This window comes from Spinacia oleracea, chromosome 3, assembly GCF_020520425.1.
Source record: "Spinacia oleracea cultivar Varoflay chromosome 3, BTI_SOV_V1, whole genome shotgun sequence".
In the NCBI taxonomy this organism is placed as follows: domain Eukaryota; kingdom Viridiplantae; phylum Streptophyta; class Magnoliopsida; order Caryophyllales; family Amaranthaceae; genus Spinacia; species Spinacia oleracea.
In genome coordinates, this window is record NC_079489.1 from 98,101,790 (window position 1) to 98,124,172 (window position 22,383).

Here is a 22,383-nt window from a genome sequence, read left to right on the forward strand (position 1 = left end):
ATTATTTTTGCAATTTCAATTCAATCTTTAATGATTTGCTATTCTTTTTGAGTTTTTGATTGCTCAATTGCTTTGATGTTAATTTTTGTTGATTCTTATTTCCCATTGATTCTCAATTGAATTCTTAGTTTCTTGATTCTTTAATTCAACTTTTCAATTCAATGTCTAGTTGCTTTGAATCCTTGATTTCCTTAGTTAAAGCCATAAGTAGTGAGTGGTTTCTAGTTAGGGGTAGGGGTGAAACTAGGGCTAAATTGGGGGAAATTGAAGGATGATTGTTGATTATTGATGTGATTAAATTTGATTTGATGATAGGATTTCCATGACTAATGAATTAGTAGTTTCAAATGCTAGTTTAATTAGGATTGATTGGAGTGCTTCATCTTGATTTGGCAAGAGATTGTGAATCTTTATGATGCATGTGAAAAGTACGTCTCAATTGCGAGTTGTCTAGTCCTAGGATCATGCGAGAGCTTTTCTTAGATTAGAGGACTTAATGCGCTCTATCCGAGAGGTGGCGAGCTCGTCAATAGTTGATTTTCCCCTATATGTCAATTCATTGCATCGTAATTGTGTGATTAGCCGTTGTCCTTCCCCGATTACCCTAGACTATCCCCAATTCCCTAACGCTTTCCTTTATTTGCAAAACTTGTTTGATAGCTTAGAATTGTAGTCGATAATTCAATTTCAAACTCCGTCCTAAACTAGCTTAACAATTGAACTCACTTCACTCCGTTTCCTTGGGAAGATCCCAATCTTATCATTATAGCTAATATAGTGGGTTAGGTAGGTGAATCTATAAGTTATGTTTGATAAAGGTGTATTTATTCAACGACGGAAAATACCTCTATCAATGCGCGCTTGGCTCGACGGGCCGACAACTTCGTTGCGGCTCGTATTCGTGACTAGTGCCTTACGGCTATTATTTATCGTATCGTACACGACGAATCACCGTCATACGATACTATTATTCGTTTCTCCCAGCTTACAAATATTCGCGATACGATATACGATTTCGATGCAAGGTCGTATCGTATATTATGTTTTTCCGAACTAATTCTCGAAAAGCTATTAAATGAATTTTCGATTCATTTAATCCGATGATCTGTTACATGCCATTGGTGTGACCTTATAGGTTCAGTCAAGAGTAAGCTGTGAGCCTAATATAGATTAGAACTCACTGATCGGAAGCATTGCTTCAGCTAGCTGTTCCGATCACTTGATCTCATTGAATTAATTGTTCGTAATTAATCTGAACCATGGTATTAGAGTTAATGCACCTTGGGTGAAGGACACATTTCCTTCAATTTGGGGACTATCTCTTTTCCCCAAGCTTTGCAGAATAGATCAAGCCGCATTTTCCTGTGTATGTGGGTTCAAATAAGACCAAATTTTCCCTGCCAGGTCCAGGTTGGCACCACTTGAGTGACGCTCTCTTTTTCGGGCGTGACTGGGAGTGTCTCTAACTTGTGTTTGGCACCAAAAATCCATTTGTACGCTTCTTCAAAGCGTGTGGCAACCAGTTCGTCTCTGGTTTTCTTGAATTCATGACGGATATCCTTCTTGAGATAGAGATTCTCACAGACATCAGGATATTCGTCATCGGAAACGAATTCCTCGTCAAAGTCAAACTCCTCGTTGAACTCTACATTCAAGTCCACTCTTTGTGTTTGGTGGAAGAAGCAGAAGAATTCAGTGTTGTGAGAGAGGATTTGAGTATGATTTTTTGCTTGAGGGCGGAAGCCCTTCCGAAAAAATCCCCCTTTTTATTTACAGAGAGGAAAGAGTGGGCAGTTAATAATCAAGGGTCACTTCAAAAGTGAACCGTCACGTTGTTTCCCTACTTCCGTGTTTTTGAACAACTTTGGGAAACATGAACTTATCTCATCATTTATTAGGTGATTAAATGACGCTTCGTTTTTCTAAGGGATTAATAAAAGAAAGATTCCAGATTTTTCCTCTTTTATGGTTTTTGATAATAAATTTTCATTTAGATGATCAACAACAATATATTAACAACACTTGTTACACAATATGTTATGTTTCACATATTATGTGACGTACCGAAAATATTATAAGGCATGGTAGCCTAACAATATTACTTGTACAAAATATTTAACTAATATTTATAAGGCGTGGTACCCTAACAATATCACTTGCGCAAAATATTTAACTTAACAAAGGGAATAGGGGTATGAACCTATTTTTGGACTGCCCTTTGTGCCAAAATACATGATCCAAAAGAGAACCTTCCTTAATCATCTTTGTCACTTCCATAATCATTGTCCCTTCTGGCATATCCATCTTCATCCGGTTCACTATCATCCATGAACATTTCAGGATCAGCGCCCTTATAGGCACTAATAGAAAAAATGCCATTTGCTGCAACGCTTTTGCAGCTCACGTTATATATAATCGCTACGAAAATCCCATGGTCAATGCGGGTCAAGTGTTTAATGAACTTTTAGCAACCTTTATGGGCTCCAAACGCTGCGAAATAATGGAAAAGAAATAAAAAATGTAATCGCAACGCGCGTGGTGAGTGAATGATGTAAATATGGGCGCGTTGAAACTTACCTTTTCATCACAATGTTTCTCGCATTCTCCGCTCGCCCATTTCATACTCCCTCAAACCCTAGCATACACCCTTTCTCTCTCTCTCTCTCTCTCTCTCTCTCTCTCTCCCCCTCTCTCTCTCTCTCTCTCTCTCTCTCTCTCTCTCTCTCTCTCCCTCCCTCCCTCCCTCTCTCTTTCTCTTCTTCAGATCAAACATCGTTTAGGTTGGAATTCCGCCGTTTTCATCGATGGTCAAAGGAATGTCGCGTTATCATCAGATATTAAGCTAATTTTGGTACCGATTTATGCTCTCACCAAGAATTCCAGAAATTAGGTCACAGTTTGGTGTTTTTCCACCAGATTTTGGAGCTATTTAAGCATTTTATGACCTGGTATTTATGGAGGAAGCTTCAAATTAATTTGTTATTTTTCTTTGGTTTTGGAGAAGCGAAGCCATGGGAGAAGACAACCATAGTAGGAGAAGCGAAGCTACACGAATTGAACCATGATTCTTCCAGTTTGTTGCTTCGCCAACGGCAAGGTAATCTCTCTCTTTTCGAATTGTTCATCGCCATCTTTTTCTAGGGTTTTCTCTGCATTGTTTAAGGGGTTTTGTAAATCACTAATTTCTTCAACTTTTTGATAAATTTTGGTTGTTGAATGTGTTCAGATAATAATTGGAAACTAGCGGGACACTAAAGGGTACTACTTATTCTTTACTTATTTCTATTTCCATTTTGGTTCTTTGTACTTTGTTACTTAACAATTAGTATTTGTGTTTAATTTTGAGATTCTTTCATGAAATTGTTTCAATGGATTATTCTGTTTATGGTTGTGAATTTAAGCCATTTTCATTTCGCAATCGTCGAGTGTAGCTGGGGTTACTTGTTTTGCTGATTAAGTTATGTGGTTTTGTATTGTTGGAAAGAACACTACTTCTTGCTTTGTTGTTATCGAGAAAGTTTTTGTACTTATTATTTACTTCTTCTCGTACACAAGACTTGATTAAGTTAGAGTTGCTGACCATGTGGTTTGGAGAAAGTGAGGCGAATGTGAGAAATATTTGACGAGCCGAAATTCTCATGATGCCTTAATTTATCTGAAAATTTGTTCAAAATTGCACAAATTTAGGCCAGAGACTAAAAGTTCAATTTGATTGCTTTTATTGAAACACAAAAGCGCATCTGTTTTCAATAGGCTTTCCTTTTATGTAACACCCTAATAATTCCTTGCCTTTTATAAAACATTTTCCGACTTAAAACACAGGAATTACAAAGATATTACCGCCACCGTGATTACAGCTAAGGCTATTTACCAGAATTACGCAGCGGAATTAACTAACTTTCAAAACACATTAAATAAATAGTTAATGGTTATTAAAAAAAGTTGGAACCGTCGAGGCCCAAAACCAAAGTAAAAGTATTTCAAAATCCATTAACTATAAGCAGTAGTCATGACTATTAATAGAGTTTATAAAATACGGAAGAATAAAACTCTGAACTCGAATCCCATGTTAACTTCTTGTAGACACCTAATTTGTGTCTCCCCATTGGGATGATGACGATACCATTATCCTTGTTAGGTAATTGGAGCAACTCCGTGGGGAAATTCCAATTGCTAAAAGCAAGTCCAAAATCCAAGAGCCGCCTTCCAATCCCCGAGGCCGTTCCCCTTCCGGAACTCGGTACAAAAATACAATTTTCAAAAACCAATTTCAAAATCCAAATACAATCTCATCTAGTAGACCATTCCATTGGTTTTACTAAGCCTTTTCCACTCAAAATCATATAAGGCAAGTCAAATTCGGGCGCCGACCCACAAAACCGAGCAAGCCGGGGCTCGTCCCGTAAAACCGAAATTCAAAACCCGAAACGGCTTGTTTTTAGGAGCGAAATCAAGTCTTAACCCCAAGCAAACACTACGTGCCAAATATCGTACTATTCGTACGAAGGTACATCAATACAAGACAAATCAAGGACGGAGCCCGCGTCCTTGTTTTGGTGGCATTCACGCCACGTCACCAGCGCTGCTTCGGCGTGCTGCGCTGGCAATGGATGGCGTTTAGCAGCCATTCCCCCTATAAATACCCCCTAATTCCAAGCATTAACGGAGGCAGATTCAAGACATAACGTCGTAATACAAAAATTGCACCTCAATATTCAATACAAAAATCAATACAAAATCCTCCAAAAATATCATACAATCTTCAAGCTTTAAGCAATTGGGAGTTCTAATCGGAAAGCTTGCCTAAACCTAACTAGGTAATTCCGAATCCAAACCCTAATCTATTCAATGATGTCTTGATTTTCTATTTTCAAAATGATTAGTAAGTGGGCATTTTTACTCTAAAAAATGTCACTTGCAACAATCATACATCTTTTCAAAATCCAAACTTTTCAAAATGAAAAAATGCAAACTTTCAAGATTCAAGGATGTTCAAAGTTGTTTGTAATCACTTCTTTGAACTAGAATCATTCTCAAGTATGGAGTAATCAAAGATGATGCCTTTCTAACTTTTAAAGGTTTATTCTTTGAGATTCAAGACTCCATTTTTCAATATACAAGTTCAAGTTTTCAAATTTCAAGATCCAACAATGTTTAGGGTTGTTCATGACTACTTCCCTAAACTAGGATCCTTTCAAGCAAGAGCACACCAAGGATCTAACCTTTTCAACATTAAAAGGCCCGATCTTTGAGATTCAAGTCTCTTAATTTCAATATTTCAAGTTCAAGTTCAATATTTCAAGTTCAAGTTCAAGTATTTCAAGTTCAATATTTCAAGTTTCAAGCTTTCAAGTTCAAGTTCTATATGCAAAATCTAGGATACTTTGGGATGAACAACTTCTCCCAAGTTGAGATTTTTGGCTTTGAATTCGTGTCGAGCGCACTTATTTTTAAGTAGCCGTTTGGCGTTCGGATCTCATGTGCCCAAGTACAAATTTCAATATTGCAATTTCAATTACGCACCTTTCAATTATGCACTTTCAATTCCGCAATATCAATTCCGCACTTTCAATAGCGCATTTCAATTCCGCACTTCCAATTATGCAACTTTACTTGCCTAGTCCTTCTAGGCAATGTGGACCTACTCTCTAGTCCATCTCTAGGGGGTCTTGTATTTACTAATTCCGCACTTACTTACTATTGTGATGTTGCTTTATTGCTTTCATCACCGCACATGCTAAATACAACAAAATACAAGGTTACATCACGCTTAACAAAGATAATTTCTTGGACAAACCGATCTTAGGTTCCCTTAAATTAACTTTAAAGCAAAGTGACCGCCATACAAAGTAGAAATTTAATTTGTCCTAAATTCAAACCCACATAGTCTAAACTAGGGTATTTTCGAAAATGTTGTGTCACGCACTTGAATTATTTCTAAAGCTCGCGGAATAAGCATCTCGTTTACGGTCCGGATCTCACCCATCCGTTTAGAAGATTCAAGTCTTATCCTAATAGAGTAATTTACGGTCTTTCCAAACAAGACCCTAAACAATGTTTGGTGGCGACTCCGACAAAGTACAAAATACGATGGTTTCTAAAACAACCGCCCCCGTAGGGGAAAATCCAAAAACACCCCCTACAATTCTGGCGACTCCGCTGGGGAGTTCCTGATTTCAACTTCAAAAATACGAGCAGACTTTGGGCATCAAGCCACTGATCTTCTTAAGTTCTGGATGCCAGCACTGGCGCCAGGCGCAGCCTCCTGCTCCCAACGCCACTGTCTGCATCCAACACAGTGGCTCACAGTGGCTTGCTGCCCATATTTTGCTCAAATTTTCAAGTGGGAGTCGGTCTATTTCTGTACTTTGAAGGACGCTCCCAAACCTTGAGAACGAATGTAGAAAAACGAGCTTTTCAAATACAATATTCAAGTGCGATTTTAATTTTCAATTTCTAGGCATTTCATGCATTTTTCGAAAACCATATTTGTGCAAAATGAATTTCTACCTTTGCCCAAACGGATTTGTTCTACATTCGGGCTAGCCCCGGGGGCAACGAAATGGTGACTCTCCATACGGTTCCCGACCAAAGTGTGTGAGCATTTCCGCGCCTACCGAAACTTGGCATTTGCTTGACATTCCCGATGTCAAGTATGGAGGCCGTCTGCCGACACACACGTCCCTTAGGCGGATGTGCAAGTTGTCGCCGGATCCGTCTCTTAGTCAAGTACCTTTTGACACCCAAAGCCGACCACTTGCATCATACAAAACTTAGACCGACCTTAGGTTGAGAACTTTTCATGTCGCATTCATATACATGTTAGTGTGACAACGTGCTATGTGTGCATTGTGTGGGCGTCTTTGCACGCGTGAATGGCTAACCTCGAGTTCTAGCTTGCCAAAACCAATTAGCCTCCAACTAGGAAACCAAACCCCTAGGAGCATCATTCAAACCTCATGCACCTAAAATCGCTGATTTAAGGTCTTTTAGGAGCGCCACTCCATTTGATTCAAAGCCCTCAAACACGCCTCACGCACAAATGCCGAGTTTCAAATCCAAATCCAACGGCGTCATAATGCCGGATTTTCTAGTCCAAATTTCGAGTTTCAATTTCAAATCCAAATCCAACGTCGTCATAATGCCGGATTTTCTAGTTCAAATTTCGAGTTTCAAATTCAAATTCAAAGCCAACGGCATCATAATGCCGGATTTTCTAGTCCAAATTTCGAGTTTCAAATTCAAATTCCAATCCAACGGCGTCATAATGCCAGATTTTCTAGTCCAAATTTCGAGTTTCAAATTCAAAATTCCAATCCAACGGCGTCATAATGCTGGATTTTCTAACCCCAAATTTCAAATTCCAAATTCAAATTCAATCCAACGGCGCCATAATGCCAGATTTTCTAGTCAAAATTTCAAATTCCAGCGGCGTCACGCCGGATTTTCTAGTTCAAGCATCCAACTTCCAAGTTCAAAAAGAATTCAATTCTAGCTCAAGTCTTTAAAGGTTCAATTCCATCCTTCAAAATCTCAAATTCAAATTACCAATTCCAATCTCAAAACCTCAAGTTCAAATGTCCAAACTCATGCCGTCGTAATGCCGACTTTTCCATTCCATATTCCAAACCTCAAGTTCAAAATTCCTATATTCAATCTTTCGAATCTCAAGTCCCATATCCGAAATTTCCCAATTCTAAATCCATGATGGCGTAATGCCGGATTTCCCTCATTCAATTTCAAATTCAAAATTCCATGATCAAACACTTCAAAATTCCAAGTCCACGGCGGCATGATGCCGGACTTTCCCAATTTCGAATCCAATTTCAAATGGCGTGACGTCGGAATATTCAAATTCAAACATCTCATGCTCTATACAAAAATGCTTCTTTCCCATTTCAATGTTCAAACTTCGAATCAAATTCAAACTTCAAACTCATCTTCAAGCTACAAATCCTTGCTTTCTAGTGCTCTCAAATTCAAAATTCCAAACATTTCCGATGGGTTGAAAATCCCTTGAAATAGTACAAATTCAAATTCTATTATGGGTTGAAAATCCCTTGAAATAATACAAATTCAAAACTCTCTTTTCCAATGGGTTGAAAATCCATTGAAATAGTACAAATTCAAATTCTATTATGGGTTGAAAATCCCTTGAAATAATACAAGTCCAAATACCAAATGGGCTGAAACTCCCCAGAAATAATACAAGTTCAAAATTCCATTCAATGGGTTGAAATTCCCCTAAAATAGTACAAAATTAATTTCCAAATTCTATTCAATGGGTTGAAATCCCCCTAAAATGCTTCGAAATCCAATGGGTTGAAATCCCCCTAAAATATTTCAATGCGTTGAAATCCCCCTAAAATACTTCGAAATCCAATCGGGTTGAAACTCCTCAGAAATAATACAAGTTCAAAATTCCATTCGATGGGTTGAAATTCCCCTAAAATATTCCAAGATCCAATGGGTTCAAATTCCCCTAAAATATTGACCGGTTGAAATTCCCTTGAAATAATACAAAAATCAATGCCCTTTCAATCAGGTCGAAACTCCCTTCAAATACTCCAAGTCCAACGGGTTGAAATTCCCCTAAAATATTGACGGGTTGAAATTCCCTTGAAATAATAAAAAGTTCAATCTCCTAGTACAAGTCCAATTTCCAAATTCTCGAAAGGGTTGAAATTCCCCTAAAATAGTTCAATTTCCAATAGGTCGAAATATTCTTTTTCGATATTCCAAGTCCTAGTATAAAGAGTCAACTTCCACCAAAGAATAAAGGCTCCTCACAAACACTTCCAACGGGTTGCAAATCCCGAATACAAGTACAAAATCCAAAATTCCCGAATCTTTGGAGTGGCACTTAGAGTCAAGTCTAGGTCTCATTCATTGCATGCATATCATATCATGTGCCGGGAAGTTCAAGTGCTAAAGTTCTAAATCATGTGGTGTGTCCAAACTAGGAGTCCAAGAATCTTGTGGGTTCGCCGAAGAGGAGAGAGGTTGAAAAGAACTCCATCAGCCCTAGCCTCACTCATAGCCGGCATCAAACGAGCAGCCAGTTCATCTCCTACAAATCAAACTTCCAGTCCCTTTCAAGAATCAGCCCAAATGTCTACCCCCGATCAACTCACCCAGCTCATAGCAGTTGTCGCCAGTCTCAGCACCAATGTGGAGAGCATAAGCAACCGACTCGGTATTGTGGAGCAGGCGGCACCCACCGATGACCTAACCAAAAAAGATCTCTGATCCAAATGGCAAAATGTTCAAGATTACTGTGGGCGAAGGATCTATGATGAGCAAGTCCGAGTCAGGGGATGAGTCTGGATCCGAGTCTAGTAACGAGTCTAAGAGTTTAAGACTAGAGTCTTGCATCAATCAAGAGCCTCTAAAGGCCGAGCTTCAAGTCAAAACAGTCGATGTAATGATTGCAGATTTCAATAACACTTCAATTTCTACTTACTATTCGAGTTCTAATTCAAAACACAATCCTAATCCAAACAATTTTCCTTCACAAGAAGCTGACCTTGAAATTCTAAAAGCTGTCCAAAATCATGAAAACAGGACGCCCATAATTGAGGAAACAGAAAAAATCAACCTTTCTAACAACAGTGATTCAAAACCAGTTCAGAATGGCTTAACTCTTTCTCAAGCAGAGCGGGATGATCTTATTAAGCTACTTTTAGAGTACATAGACGTGTTCGCATGGTCCTATCATGATATTCCAGGGGTTGATCCAAACATCGGTCAGCATACAATTCCCCTCATTCCAGGTTCAAAGCCCATCAAGCAGAAACTCCGTTGCATGAAACCGGACGTTTCCCTCAAAATTCAAGAAGAGGTCTCTAAGCAGCTAGAGGCCTTGTTTATTCAAGAGTCCAAGTATCCAGATCTTTCAAGGTATTGGGTTCCAAGCAAGTGTCCCAATTCATTCAAGAAAACATTATATGCATATATGGTGTTCCTCACAAGTTCATCAGTGACCAGGGAACCCATTTCCAAGGAGAATGTGAAAACCCATTCAACAAGTACAAGATTCAAAATTCAAGTTCTATAATCTCTAACCGAGCAAGGCATCTACAATTCAAAAGTACAAAATTCAAGTTACAAACTCCAAATGTTCAAGTTCTAGAAACATATACAAGCTTCAATAGTTCAAACTTCAAAAGGGGATATCGTATAATCTTCAATACAACAATCCCAACGGGTCCATGCTCCGGGAAATTCAACATCATCGCTCTTCGCCTTATCGCCCACAAACCAATGGAGCAGTCGAAGCAGCCAACAAGAATGTCAAGACCATCATCATGAAAATGACTACCAATTACAAGGACTGGCCCCAGAAGCTGCACTTCGCATTGTGGGGGTATCGAACTTCAATTCGCACTTCAACTGGTGCAACCCCATTCTCATTTGTCTATGGAATGGAGGCAGTACAACCTATCGAGCTGGAGATACCTTCTCTAAGGATAATCCTCGAAAGCAAAATCCAAGAAGCTGCATGGGTACAAGCAAGATATGACAAGCTAATCATGCTCGATGAGCGTCGACTTCAGGCGGCTCACCATGTACAAGTCTATCAGCGCCGAGTGACCAAACATTTCAACAAGAGGGTCAGAACCCGAAACATCAAGGAAGGCGAGCTTGTCCCGAAAGCCCTTCGCAAAAGCATCATGGACCCAAGGGGAAAATTCAAACCCAACTGGGTAGGCCCATACATTGTCAAGAAGATCCTCTCCGGGTAAGCAGTCAAACTAACAGACGTCGATGGAACAGAAGTCAGATCTCTGACCAACCTCGATCAACTCAAGAAGTTCTATGTCTAAGTTCCATGTTCGAATTCAAGAATTCAATTCAAAGTTCTGTAAGGTAGTCAGAACTACGTTCGGCCTGATTCCTTAACGGGACACGTAGGCAACCTCATTCCGAGGCCCGGCCGCTTTAATACAAATAAAATTCAAAATTTCCTCAATTAAGGGCATCCTAAAAATCAAATCAAACTCAAAATTCAAAATCTAATTGTTGTTGTCTTTATTCCAAATGTGCCAATTTCAAAGCAAAGCATGTTCAAGCGGAATTTAACATAATAACTTTTTATTTTACTCTAAGGCCTTCAAAGCTAATTCAAATACAATGTTCGGATCAAGTGAAGCAAAGTTCAAAAGCCTTTTTACTTCCTAAACACATTTTCTAAACACATCTTCCAAACACATTCTTCAAACACAATTCCTTCTAGTACAATTCAAACACATTCAGCCTACAAAGATCTAGGGTCGGGCGACTATGCTCTTGAGTCCTTGCACCTTGAGTACTATCCCCCGGCTCCTCCTACAATCAATCATCAATCTTCCCCTTGCCCAAGCGGCGGGAGAAGGAACTTGCAAGCCTTCCAAAACGAGAGGATGACGAACCTCCTTTGGACTCAGATCGGTCAAGCACTGGACGGGCCACACTCCCGTCACCTTCTTCATAATCAGTTGATGCAGGGCGTCTAGCTCTAGAACCTCGGACTCTAGCTGGTCCGGAGACAGGAATGTCCCCCTGGCTTGGGCTTTTCATCCATATAATATACCCCGCAGACAGAGTAATTGACTCAGGTGGGAACAGAACACTCAAGAATGGTTTGGCGACCCAATACCGCCTCCAAACTTCAAGTCGATTTGCATTCAACGCAACAGGTTTCAGGCTCTCTTCAGCACAATCTGGGACTTCTTGTTTCAAGCCATACTGTCTCATCACTCTAGCAGGCGAGTAGAAGACTAGCATTGTGAGGCTTGGCACCCTCAAAGCAGTAGAACCAGGGGCATGTCTCATGGAAGCAATTCCCCACCAAGGAACTACCCACCTTATACAAGATTCAATCCCAGAGAGTGCGCTTCGCCACTCGTCCAATGAAAGTCGGCCATACATCATGGGCCACACGGTGAACCCTTTTCTATTATAGCTCTCCATGTTCTCCGGTGGTGCCACCAGCATGAGCCTCTCCATAAGCCAAACCTTGGGGAGTATACAAGAAATGAATTTCAAAATTCAACATTCAAAATTCAAATACAAGTACAAATTCAACATACAAGAAGGCTCCAGATCCTTACTTGGAGTAATACCGGACTTCCCGACGACAAAGAGGAGGGGTCTGACTTCAGCATGTCAAGGCCCATCAATGTTTCGCCAATCACAAGCGGTATTGGGTCCCGGCCACTAGCAAACTTCTCTACAAACTCTATTAGGGAGGCATCACCATTGCCAAACCCCTGCTTCGAAAAGAAGAAGCGAGCAAAAATACAAAAACTCAAGGCCCTCAAGTGGAAAACCTTGGGAACATCAAGCCCAGCAAAGTAGGAGACAAGGAGGGACAAGTCCACCCCTCTGCCGTATACAACAGCACTCAAAAGTGGGGGCTTCAAGCCCAAATATCTTTCAAAGCCCAAGAAAAATGTTCTTCAACACTAGGCATGCATGGCTCCGACATAATGGGCCACCCCAATATGGAGCTAAACTCTTCAGGGAGGGGACATACCTCATTATTCCCAAAGCGGAAGACATGATGATTCGGATCCCAAGCCTCCAAAGCAGCAAGAATGAAGTGCAAATCCAGCTTTACAAACCGGAAGGAGGCGAGCACCCCAAGATGCATGCCATCGAGCTACCTTTTCTCCAATTTGCCTAGCGAACCAAGCCAAGAGTTCAAGGCATTTTCAAAGAACATAGCCATATTCTCTCTTCTTTTTCGTGAGGAAGTAGTATGCAAGGAATAGCAGGGAAGGATTGATGTAAAGAATGATCCGACAAGCTCCCTATTTATACAAGAGTCGGCTTGCACGACAGCACGCTGGCGCCAGGCGCCTTGTCCTGCGCCAGGCATAGGGGCCCACAACGAAGAACGAGGCCACCGTCCTCTTTTATGGTTCCGAGTACACACTCTTTAGTGTTTCGGACATCAGAGTATAACCTCCATTATTCAAGATTCCAAAGCCGCAAGCCGCGCAAATTCAAGCAGTCCGGATCAACGCTTCGGGCAGATTTCGGTTCAGTTTATTCAAAATTCAAGCATTCTAGTCCTAGATCGGCGTTCTAAGTCGAGTCTGCATATGCATAAGTAAAAGTTGAATATACTTTGACTTGCGCTTTTTCTTACCAAAAAACCTCAGTCAAAGTGGGGGCTTATAGTGGGTACATACACCCGAAAAAATGGGCAAATTAAACCAAGAGAAGGAAAGAAAAGAAAAAAAATTAATAGTTGTGGTTGAGAGGTTTCGAAGAGGCGATCACCTCACCTCCTTCGACACCATGGGAAGACCTCGAAAGAACCATGGAAAATCTTCTGGAAAACAACCGAATAAGAATAAGGATGCTCTCACTAAGCCTATTACTCGTGCATCCTCGAAGAACACTCAACCTCCTTCAATGGTGGATGATGATGCAATTTCGGAGGGTTCGATTTCAGACCCAGACCCGAGTTTATTGGAACTAGAAATTCTCACCCCCAAATCTTCACTGGCTGCTTTGCAAATGCGTTCACAGGTGCGTAATGAATTTCATGCTTGGATTAATAGAGTTGAATCTGGACATGATATTCGTACCCATTTTTCTTCGAACTTAAAATTTGGCGAGAATGGGGGTAATGGGTCTAGGATTGATCATTCTCGCAATTGTGAACCTGTGATTATGCATTCTTGTGATAATGATGAACATGTCCATGTTGATTCTAATGAAACTGTTGTGATTGAGAATTCCCCTGTTCCATCCCCTGTTACAATTAGACTTGAAGATATTGAGGATGAGATTGCTTTTTGGCAATCAGCTATTGTGTGCTATGTGTTGGGAGCTAATCCTCCTCAACATGTGATGGAAGGATTTGTGCATAGAATCTGGGGGGAAATGGGGGTGGACAAGGTTGCTTTGATTGGAAAAGGCATTTATGTTGTCCGATTCACTACAATGGAGAACTATCACAACATCCTTCAGGGGAATGCTTACTTTTTTGACAAAAAACCTTTGATTGTTAAACCTTGGTTTGCAGATGTCAACTATGCAAAAGACCCTGTGAAACAAGTCCCATTATGGATCACACTTCCTGGGTTAGATGTTAAGTATTGGGGGGAAAAAAAGTCTGTTCAAGATAGCTGGTCAGGTGGGGAAAGCCATTAGAGTGGACCAAGCTACTAAGAATAGAGACAAGTTGATGTTTGCCAAGGTTCTAGTTGAGGCAAATATTGGTCAGTTGTGTCCTAAACAGATTCAATTTGTCAATGAGAAAGGTCATGTAGTTGATCAACCTGTGGAATATGATTGGCTTCCAATCTTATGCTCTCACTATAGAGGGTTTGGTCATGAGAGTACACTTTGCTCTAAAGTTTTGGAGCCCCCACAGAGGAAGGTATGGGTACCTAAACCTATACAGCAGGCAAGGGTGGTGAATGCCCCAATACAAACACATGAGGATGAGACTACCATGGCTCAAGGGGAAGGTACACATGGTGTGGTTGCTACTGATGGGTTTGTGCAGGCCACCTCTTTCAGTAAGCAGCAATGCCAGCAACTGAAGCCAGTTAACACAAGAAATAGCTTCCAGATTCTCAACATGGATGATTATGATGAAGTTGAGACTGTAATGGATGAAGAAAGTCTGTTGGACCAGGGGTTGATGACCCCTAGATCCAATGGATAGTATCTTGAGCTGGAACATCAGGGGGCTAAATAGGAAAGTAAAACAAAATGAAGTGAGGAGATTCATTCACACTCACAGAATAAAACTGGTTAGCCTCCTGGAAACATAGGTGAAGAGGCCTAAATTGGGTGATCTTTACCTGAATGTTTGTCCTGGTTGGAGCTTCACCACCAATGTGAACCATTCTACCTCTGGTAGAATCATCTTAGCATGGGATCCTAATACTTTTACAGTGAATATTGAGGCTATGAGTAGCCAACATATTAATTGTTTTATCACCCCTAGAAGTACTGGTACTGGTTTCTTTGGAACTTTTATCTATGGCATGAATGATATGAAGGATAGAGTCCCTCTGTGGAATGCCTTGATTCAGATTGCTGACCACTGCACTCAACCTTGGGTCATTATGGGTGATTTTAATGCCCTAATGGACATAGATGATAGAGTTGGTGCACCAGTTAGAATTAGGGAAATTCAACCTATGAGATCTTGCATGGCCTACTGTAACCTTTCCACAATTAAAACTATGGGGAGACAATTTCTTGGAGCAATAAATAGGTGGGGGAGGATAGGGTTCTTTCCAGAATTGACAGAGTTCTGTCAAACACAAGTTGGACTTATTTGTTTCCTAATGTGGAGGCTCATATCTTACCTGAGGGTATGTTTGATCACTGTCCAATGGTTCTTAAAAGTTACAATGACAATCCCATCAGAAGACCTTTTAGATTCTATAATATGTGGACTTGTGCAGATAAGTTTATTGAGGTGGTCCAATGTAACTGGAATAAACATGTTCATGGGTGTCACATGTTTAGAATACTCCAGAGACTGAAATGGCTCAAGCTAGATCTGAAACTCCTTAACAAGGAGGGATTCAATGATGTGGAGGCTAATGACGTGAGAACCTATGCAGACCCGTTGACAAAACAAGCTATTCTTCATGCTAATCCTAGTGATGCTATTGCTGCTACAAAAGAGAAACAAGCTGCAGAAGCCTACAAGAGTGCACACCAGGTGTACATGTCCTTCTTGCAACAAATTGCCAAGATCCAGTGGCTTGAAAAGGGAGATGAGAACACCAGACTCTTCCATCAGAGTATAAAACAAAGAAGACAGCAGAATACCATTCACTCCATTCAGGATATGAATGAAAACTGGGTTAGAACACCTGATGGGGTAAAAAAGGCTTTTTCTCAGGTCTACAAAGATCTGTTCTGTAATAAGATGGACCAAAGGTGCCATGTCAACACTGCAATTATGAGTAGAGGCCCTAGACTCAATGATGCTCATAGGGCATTGTTAGATTGTAACTTCACCATGGATGATATCAAAGCTGTGTTATGGTCTATTCCTAACCATAAGGCACCTGACCTGGATGGTTACAATAGTCAATTTTACATTGCAACATGGCACATTGTGAAATATGATCTGCATAAAGCTATAACTGATTTCTTCTACACAGGCAAGATTCTCAAAGAACTCAATGTGACATCCATCACCTTGATTCCAAAACTGCCAGTTCTTGCTTCTGTAAGTGATTTCAGACCCATTGCTTGTTGCAACGTCATCTATAAATGCATCTCCAAACTTATTTATAGCAAGTTGAGTCAGGTTCTTCCTGATGTGATTTCTCACAATCAAGGTGCTTTTGTTTCTGGTAAATCCATTCTGCACAATGTCCTCATTTACCAGGATCTCATTAAGATGTATAATCAATCTCTGACTCAGCCTTGTTGCCTAATGAAGGTGGATATTAGGAAAGCTTATGACACTGTTGAGTGGACATTCATTGAGGAAGTCATGTTGGATCTTGGATTTCCCCCCTTTTTTGTTCAACTTATTATGACATGTCTCTCCACTACAAGATATTCTATCCTCATTAATGGTGAGCCAACTGACCTTATCCAGCCAAGAAGAGGGATAAGACAGGGGGATCCCCTCTCACCATTGCTTTTCACTCTCTGTATGGAATATTTCTCAAGATCCATGAAAACTGTTGGTGAATGTGCTCATTTTAAGTTTCACACCAGATGTAGATCCCTTCAGCGAACCATTTATGCTTTGTTGATGATCTGCTGATGTTCTGTAATGGTAACATGCACTCTGTTGCCTTGCTACTGGAGGGGTTCCAAGTGTTTTCCAACACTACTGGGCTCGAAGCTAACCCAAGCAAGTCTTCTGTATACGGATGTGGTGTTGATAATTCTACAAAGCATGCCATTGGAACACTCTCTGGGTTCTCTTTTGGCACTCTCCCTCTCAAGTATTTAGGTGTTCCTATTAGTACAAAAAAGCTTCACATTGGTGAGTGTGATCAGCTTGTGGACAAAATGGTTTCTAGAATCAAAATTTGGAGTTCAAGACATCTCTCATTTGCAGGGAGGATTCAACTTGTTAATTCTGTGCTGATGAGTATAAGCATCTATTGGGGGCAGATCTTCATTCTCCCTAACCCTGTTATCAGGAAAATTAATGTTGTGTAGGGCTTATCTTTGGTATGGAACCTATGATGACAGTAGGCCAGGTCCTGTGGCTTGGCATGTTCTTTTTGGTTCTAAAACTCAAGGGGGTCTTGGCTTCAGAAATTTAGCTCTCTGGAATCAAGCTGCAGTTGGGAAACTGGCTTGGGCCATAGCTCAAAAACAAGACAACCTATGGGTGAAGTGGGTTCATGCAGTCTATGTGAAAAGAAGGAATTGGGTGGATTACAGTCCATCTATGGCAGCCAGTTGGGCTATGAAGTATATTTGCAAAGTGAAAAAAGAATGTTCTGACAGATTACATTCCATTTCTTGGTTCACTACTACTAGCTACTCTATCAAGGTAATTTATCAAAACCTGTGTAATCAGATCCCAAAAGTCAACTGGCACTATTTTGTGTGGAATAGGTATACTCTACCCAAGAATAGAGTCACCATATGGCTTGCTCTCCAGGATAGACTTAAGACCAAGGAAAGACTCTACAGATATGGGGTTACTATAGATGAAACATGTGCTTTGTGTGGACATGACACTGAATCTAGTGCTCATCTGTTCTTCAATTGTCATTTTAGCAAGGAATGCAGTTCCATGGTGTTGGCTTGGCTTGGCTTCAATACCTCCAGGAAAAATCTCTTCACTCTTCTTAAGTGGATCCATAGATACTGCAAAAACTCTTTTACCAAGAAAGTTACTTATGCTGTTGTTGCTTGTACTATGTACCAGATTTGGAAAGCTAGGAATCTAGCTATATGGGAACAGTCTGTTCCATCCACAGCTTGTACTGTCAAAACTATTCAGTATATTGTTAAACATAGAGTAATGAGCATTCTTAGTCAGAAAGTTAAAGCTAGGGAAAGGGAGTGGCTTCTAGCCTCGTAACTAGCTGGTCTGTTGCTCTCTTGAGCTTCTGTTTTTCTCAGTTTGAGCTTTGAGGGAGTCCTTCCTAGAAGGTTTGCCTCTCCTCTTTCTGAGTTGTTTGTTGGTGTTTAATATATAATATAGCTCCTTGCTTGCTTGGCAAAAAAAAGAAGGGCAAATTTTTTTACAAACTTTGCAAATTTTTCATGCATGCATATAGCTACAAATTTCAAAGCACACACAACGCATACAAAATTCAAATTTTCAACCATACAAGATTCAAAGATTCCAAACCTTGCAAGTTTCAAGTACAAAACCATCAAATAAAATCCAACTCAAGTCATACAAGATTCAAAATTTCAAGCCGTACAAAAGTCCAACCATACAAATCCATACAAATACAACCTGACCTATACAAAATCAACCCAGGCAAGCTGGAACTCACTACCATGCAGGATCAATCCGAGTCATCATCAGCTGTAATATCAACCATGGGCTCCTTGTTACTGTTCCGCCTCCTAAGGCGCTCCAAATCCCGATCCAGCTCTGTCCCAGGGGTACCAGGATCCTGCTCCGAGATACGAAGAGTACCGGGAGAACGGTAGGGTCCCTGATGAGGGGAAGGGTACTGATAAGGCTGCTGCATCGCCATGAACTGGCGCTGTGTCTCGAACATCTGCGCCTAACGCATCCTCTCCATCTCCTGCCAGCAAGTCCAAGGATCTGCACTCCAAGGCTGAGGACCGCTCCCTCCGAAATAGTAACCGGGAGGAGGAACAAAAGGCCTCGAACTGCTTGCACCCCCAAAGGAATGCCTGGTAGGATCAACATATACAAAAGGGGCAGCTTCCCAATCAGCATCAGAGTGCCTCTGATGAGTACCAGCATCTGACCCCTATCCTAGGTCCAAACTCGGTCCCTCCTGCCTCGAGGAAGTCTCCACCTGGGGCTCCCTATCAACGGAACCTCTGCGGCCTTGACGACGCTCCTATACAAAATATAAATTTCAAGAATCAACATCCAAGTTCGAGTTTCCACAATACAAATTTAAAAATCAAGAAAAGCACCTCTCTGTCCCGGCCAGAAAGCTTCTGGGTCAGCTTGGCACAATGCCTCTTCAAAGAATCAATCAAAAGCATCCAGCGACGCACTCTCACCCGAGGCGCCTGCATAAAAAATTCAAGATCAATTCCCAGATACAAGATTAGTTTCAAGAAAATGCAACAGCACATACAGCTGCATAATGCTCGGGTACAACATCATACGATCTCCGGTGCGGAGGAGAAGCTACAGGGATGGTCACCTCCACCTGTTCCCCGTCCGAGTTCTCATAGCGGATGACCCTATCAGCATAGGGAATGTCCTCAGGATCAACCTCATCCTCCTACAAACATTCATACAATGATACAAAATATAAGAATACAATGATACAAGAATACAAGAATACAAGAATACAAGAATACAAGAATACAAGATACAAAGTTCAAGAGCTCACCGAAAGTACGAAGCGTACTGGTGGAGCCAGCCTCCTCAAGAAGTCGTCATAGTTGCCCTTCCTTTGTACAAAGTCCCTCCTAGAGCGGCAAACAGCATCGCCCCTAGCATTCACATAGAGCCGGGCAAGCTCTTCATCCGGCGCCAACATGGACTCGGTGGGTCCTTGGGGACAATCCTATCCCCAGAATTGTGCTGAAAGGATACTCACTCCCCTAGATACCACATGTGGCGATACACCCCCAGGAGCAAAACCCGCCGTCCAGCCAAGAAATGGGCACGAGCAGCCGAGGCAGGTACAGGCGCGTCAGCAAAAGGACGCCACACCACCCACAGAGCAGACAACTCAGGCAACTATACAAGTACAAATACAAAAGAGAAAAATAGTACAAAAATATTACCTCATTAGCAGGTAAAACTCTCCAAGCTCTGCGGGAGGCCGCTAGAGGCACCCTCCTGCACACCGCTCCTATCCAAGAAGCAGCATACGGGTAAGCCGCATTTCCAGTACGATCCGGCGCCAAACTCAGAAAGTGCTCGTACATCCAAATCTTTCAAGAAAGCAAGAAAAACATCAGTCAAGTTCAAAATACAAACAGACAAGTACAAGGCACAAAGTATAAGGAGTCTTAAATACATCCAGCACACTCCACAGAGCAGCAATGCTCGGCTCACTCTCCGGCGCAGTCCGGGAGGCCCACTTCATCTCGTACAAGAGGTGGCTATATGCCAGACCACCCCAGCTGTAGCTCGAGACAACCCTCATGTCCTGCAGAGCTGACAAGAAGCTAATGTGCACCCAACTCACTAGTGGAAAAAATACCTGTTGAGGGGGGAATTTTGGGCTTATTGAGGCGAACAAGGCCCGCTTCGACAGACGTGGCTTCAACAGCTCACATAGCTGTTGAGGCGGGCTTTGTTCGCCTCAACAGGTGGTCTGTTGTGGGGGGCTTTCAAAAGCCCGCCTCAACAGCCCAAAACCAAAGCGAAAAATAAGGACCTGTTGTGGGGGGCTTTACAAAAGCCCGCCTCAATAGACACCTCTGTTGAGGCTCACTTCTTAAATGCCCCCCTCAACAGACCTGTATTCTTGCGCCAATACCTGTACATTGGCGCCATAAATTCATATGTTGTCGAGGCGTACATTAAAAGCCCCCTTCAACAACATTTTTTTTTCCAAATTCTTTTAAAATATAAAATAGGTGGCAATAACCAAATCTATATATATACACCATTGAGTATTGAAACCTGTACACGCACCAATCAACACCAGAATTGCAAAGGTATGAATCTGCTTATTTTTTTTATTAATAAATCATTAAATTAACTTCATTTATATTAGCCTAATAGAGAAAAACGTATAGTACGTACGTTTACAATTTTTAAACACCTAGCTAGCTAGTCTAACAAATTAAAACTAATATTAACAAATAAAGACAAAAGGCTAGAGAGCTAGTCTAACAAATTTCTCTAATCCGGCCACTTAGCTCCCTTTAGATCGATCATGCATTACGTACAAACCTTAATTAAGGCCGTGTTGACTTGCTAATTCCATTCGACTCGATCCCTGCAAGATGGAAGGAAAATATATGAGCTATAGAGTACCAAAGTTCACACTCACAATATTATCTTTACATTCCATTGAAGCATAAAAAGATATAGTTGCAGACTATAGAGATAATTAAGTTGTTAAAAATATGACCTATAACGCTCAATGAGCCTTAAATGTGCATAAATAGATTCGAATGGGTTTTAGAAAGTTAAAACTATGTATATTAGTCATGTAATAAGAATCAAATGAGTCCTTAGGTTCTTTAGTTCAAAGTTGGGAGCGGAAATGTTATTTTAGCTCTAAATATGACCTATAACGACCCAATGAGCCTTAAATGTGCATACGTAGATTGGAATGAGTTTTAGAAAGTTAAAACTATGCATATTAATCATGTAATAAGAATCAAATGAGTCCTTAGGTTCTTTAGTTCAAAGTCGGGAGAGAAAATGTTATTTTAGCTCTAAATATGACCTATAACTGCCCAATGAGCCTTAAATGTGCTTACGTATATTGGAATGAGTTTTAGAAAGTTGAAACTACGCATATTAATCATGTAATAAGAATCAAATGAGTCCTTAGGTTCTTTAGTTCAAAGTTGGCAGCGAAAATGTCATTTTAGCTCTAAACATGACCTATAACGACCTAATGAGCCTTAAATGTGCATAAATAGATTCGAATGAGTTTTAGAAAGTTAAAACTATGTATATTAGTCATGTAATAAGAATCAAATGAGTCCTTAGGTTCTTTAGTTCAAAGTTGGGAGCGGAAATGTCATTTTAGCTCTAAATATGACCTATAACGACCCAATGAGCCATAAATGTGCATACGTAGATTGGAATGAGTTTTAGAAAGTTAAAACTATGCATATTAATCATGTAATAAGAATAAAATGAGTCCTTAGGTTCTTTAGTTCAAAGTTGGGAGCGAAAATGTTATTTTAGCTCTAAATATGACCTATAACGACCCAATGAGCCTTAAATGTGCATACGTAGATTGGAATGAGTTTTAGAAAGTTAAAACTATGCATATTAATCATGTAATAAGAATCAAATGAGTCCTTAGGTTCTTTAGTTCAAAGTTGGGAGTGGAAATGTCATTTTAGCTCTAAACATGACCTATAACGACCTAATGAGCCTTAAATGTGCATAAATAGATTCGAATGAGTTTTGGAAAGTTAAAACTATGTATATTAGTCATGTAATAAGAATCAAATGAGTCCTTAGGTTCTTTAGTTCAAAGTTGGGAGCGGAAATGTCATTTTAGCTCTAAATATGACCTATAACGACCCAATGAGCCTTAAATGTGCATACGTAGATTGGAATGAGTTTTA

The 22,383-nt window shown here is 40.6% G+C and overlaps 1 protein-coding gene and 1 long non-coding RNA gene across 2 annotated transcripts; both read left to right on the plus strand.

Annotated features, from left to right (window-relative positions):
• The first annotated feature begins 2,420 nt into the window (after positions 1 to 2,420).
• On the plus strand, positions 2,421 to 3,533 carry LOC110783425 (uncharacterized). The gene is made up of 2 exons (XR_002532055.2): positions 2,421 to 3,097; positions 3,227 to 3,533. It is a non-coding gene; the product is annotated as an uncharacterized lncRNA (long non-coding RNA).
• A 10,649-nt stretch (positions 3,534 to 14,182) lies between these two features.
• On the plus strand, positions 14,183 to 16,747 carry LOC110783434 (uncharacterized). The gene is made up of 3 exons (XM_056839432.1): positions 14,183 to 14,608; positions 14,778 to 15,125; positions 15,227 to 16,747. Exons 1-3 carry the CDS (start codon positions 14,183 to 14,185, stop codon positions 16,745 to 16,747), a joined length of 2,295 nt encoding a protein of 764 aa, XP_056695410.1.
• Positions 16,748 to 22,383: the final 5,636 nt, after the last annotated feature.

Bases quoted from the DNA above. Each gene is read 5' to 3' on its own strand.
- LOC110783434 (XM_056839432.1), top strand. From the start codon at position 14,183: ATGTTTGCCAAGGTTCTAGTTGAGGCAAATATTGGTCAGTTGTGTCCT. The intron at 14,609-14,777 runs GTAATGGATGAA...CTGGAAACATAG, and splicing joins ATTATGATGAAGTTGAGACT to GTGAAGAGGCCTAAATTGGG. The intron at 15,126-15,226 runs GTTAGAATTAGG...AGCAATAAATAG, and splicing joins ATGATAGAGTTGGTGCACCA to GTGGGGGAGGATAGGGTTCT.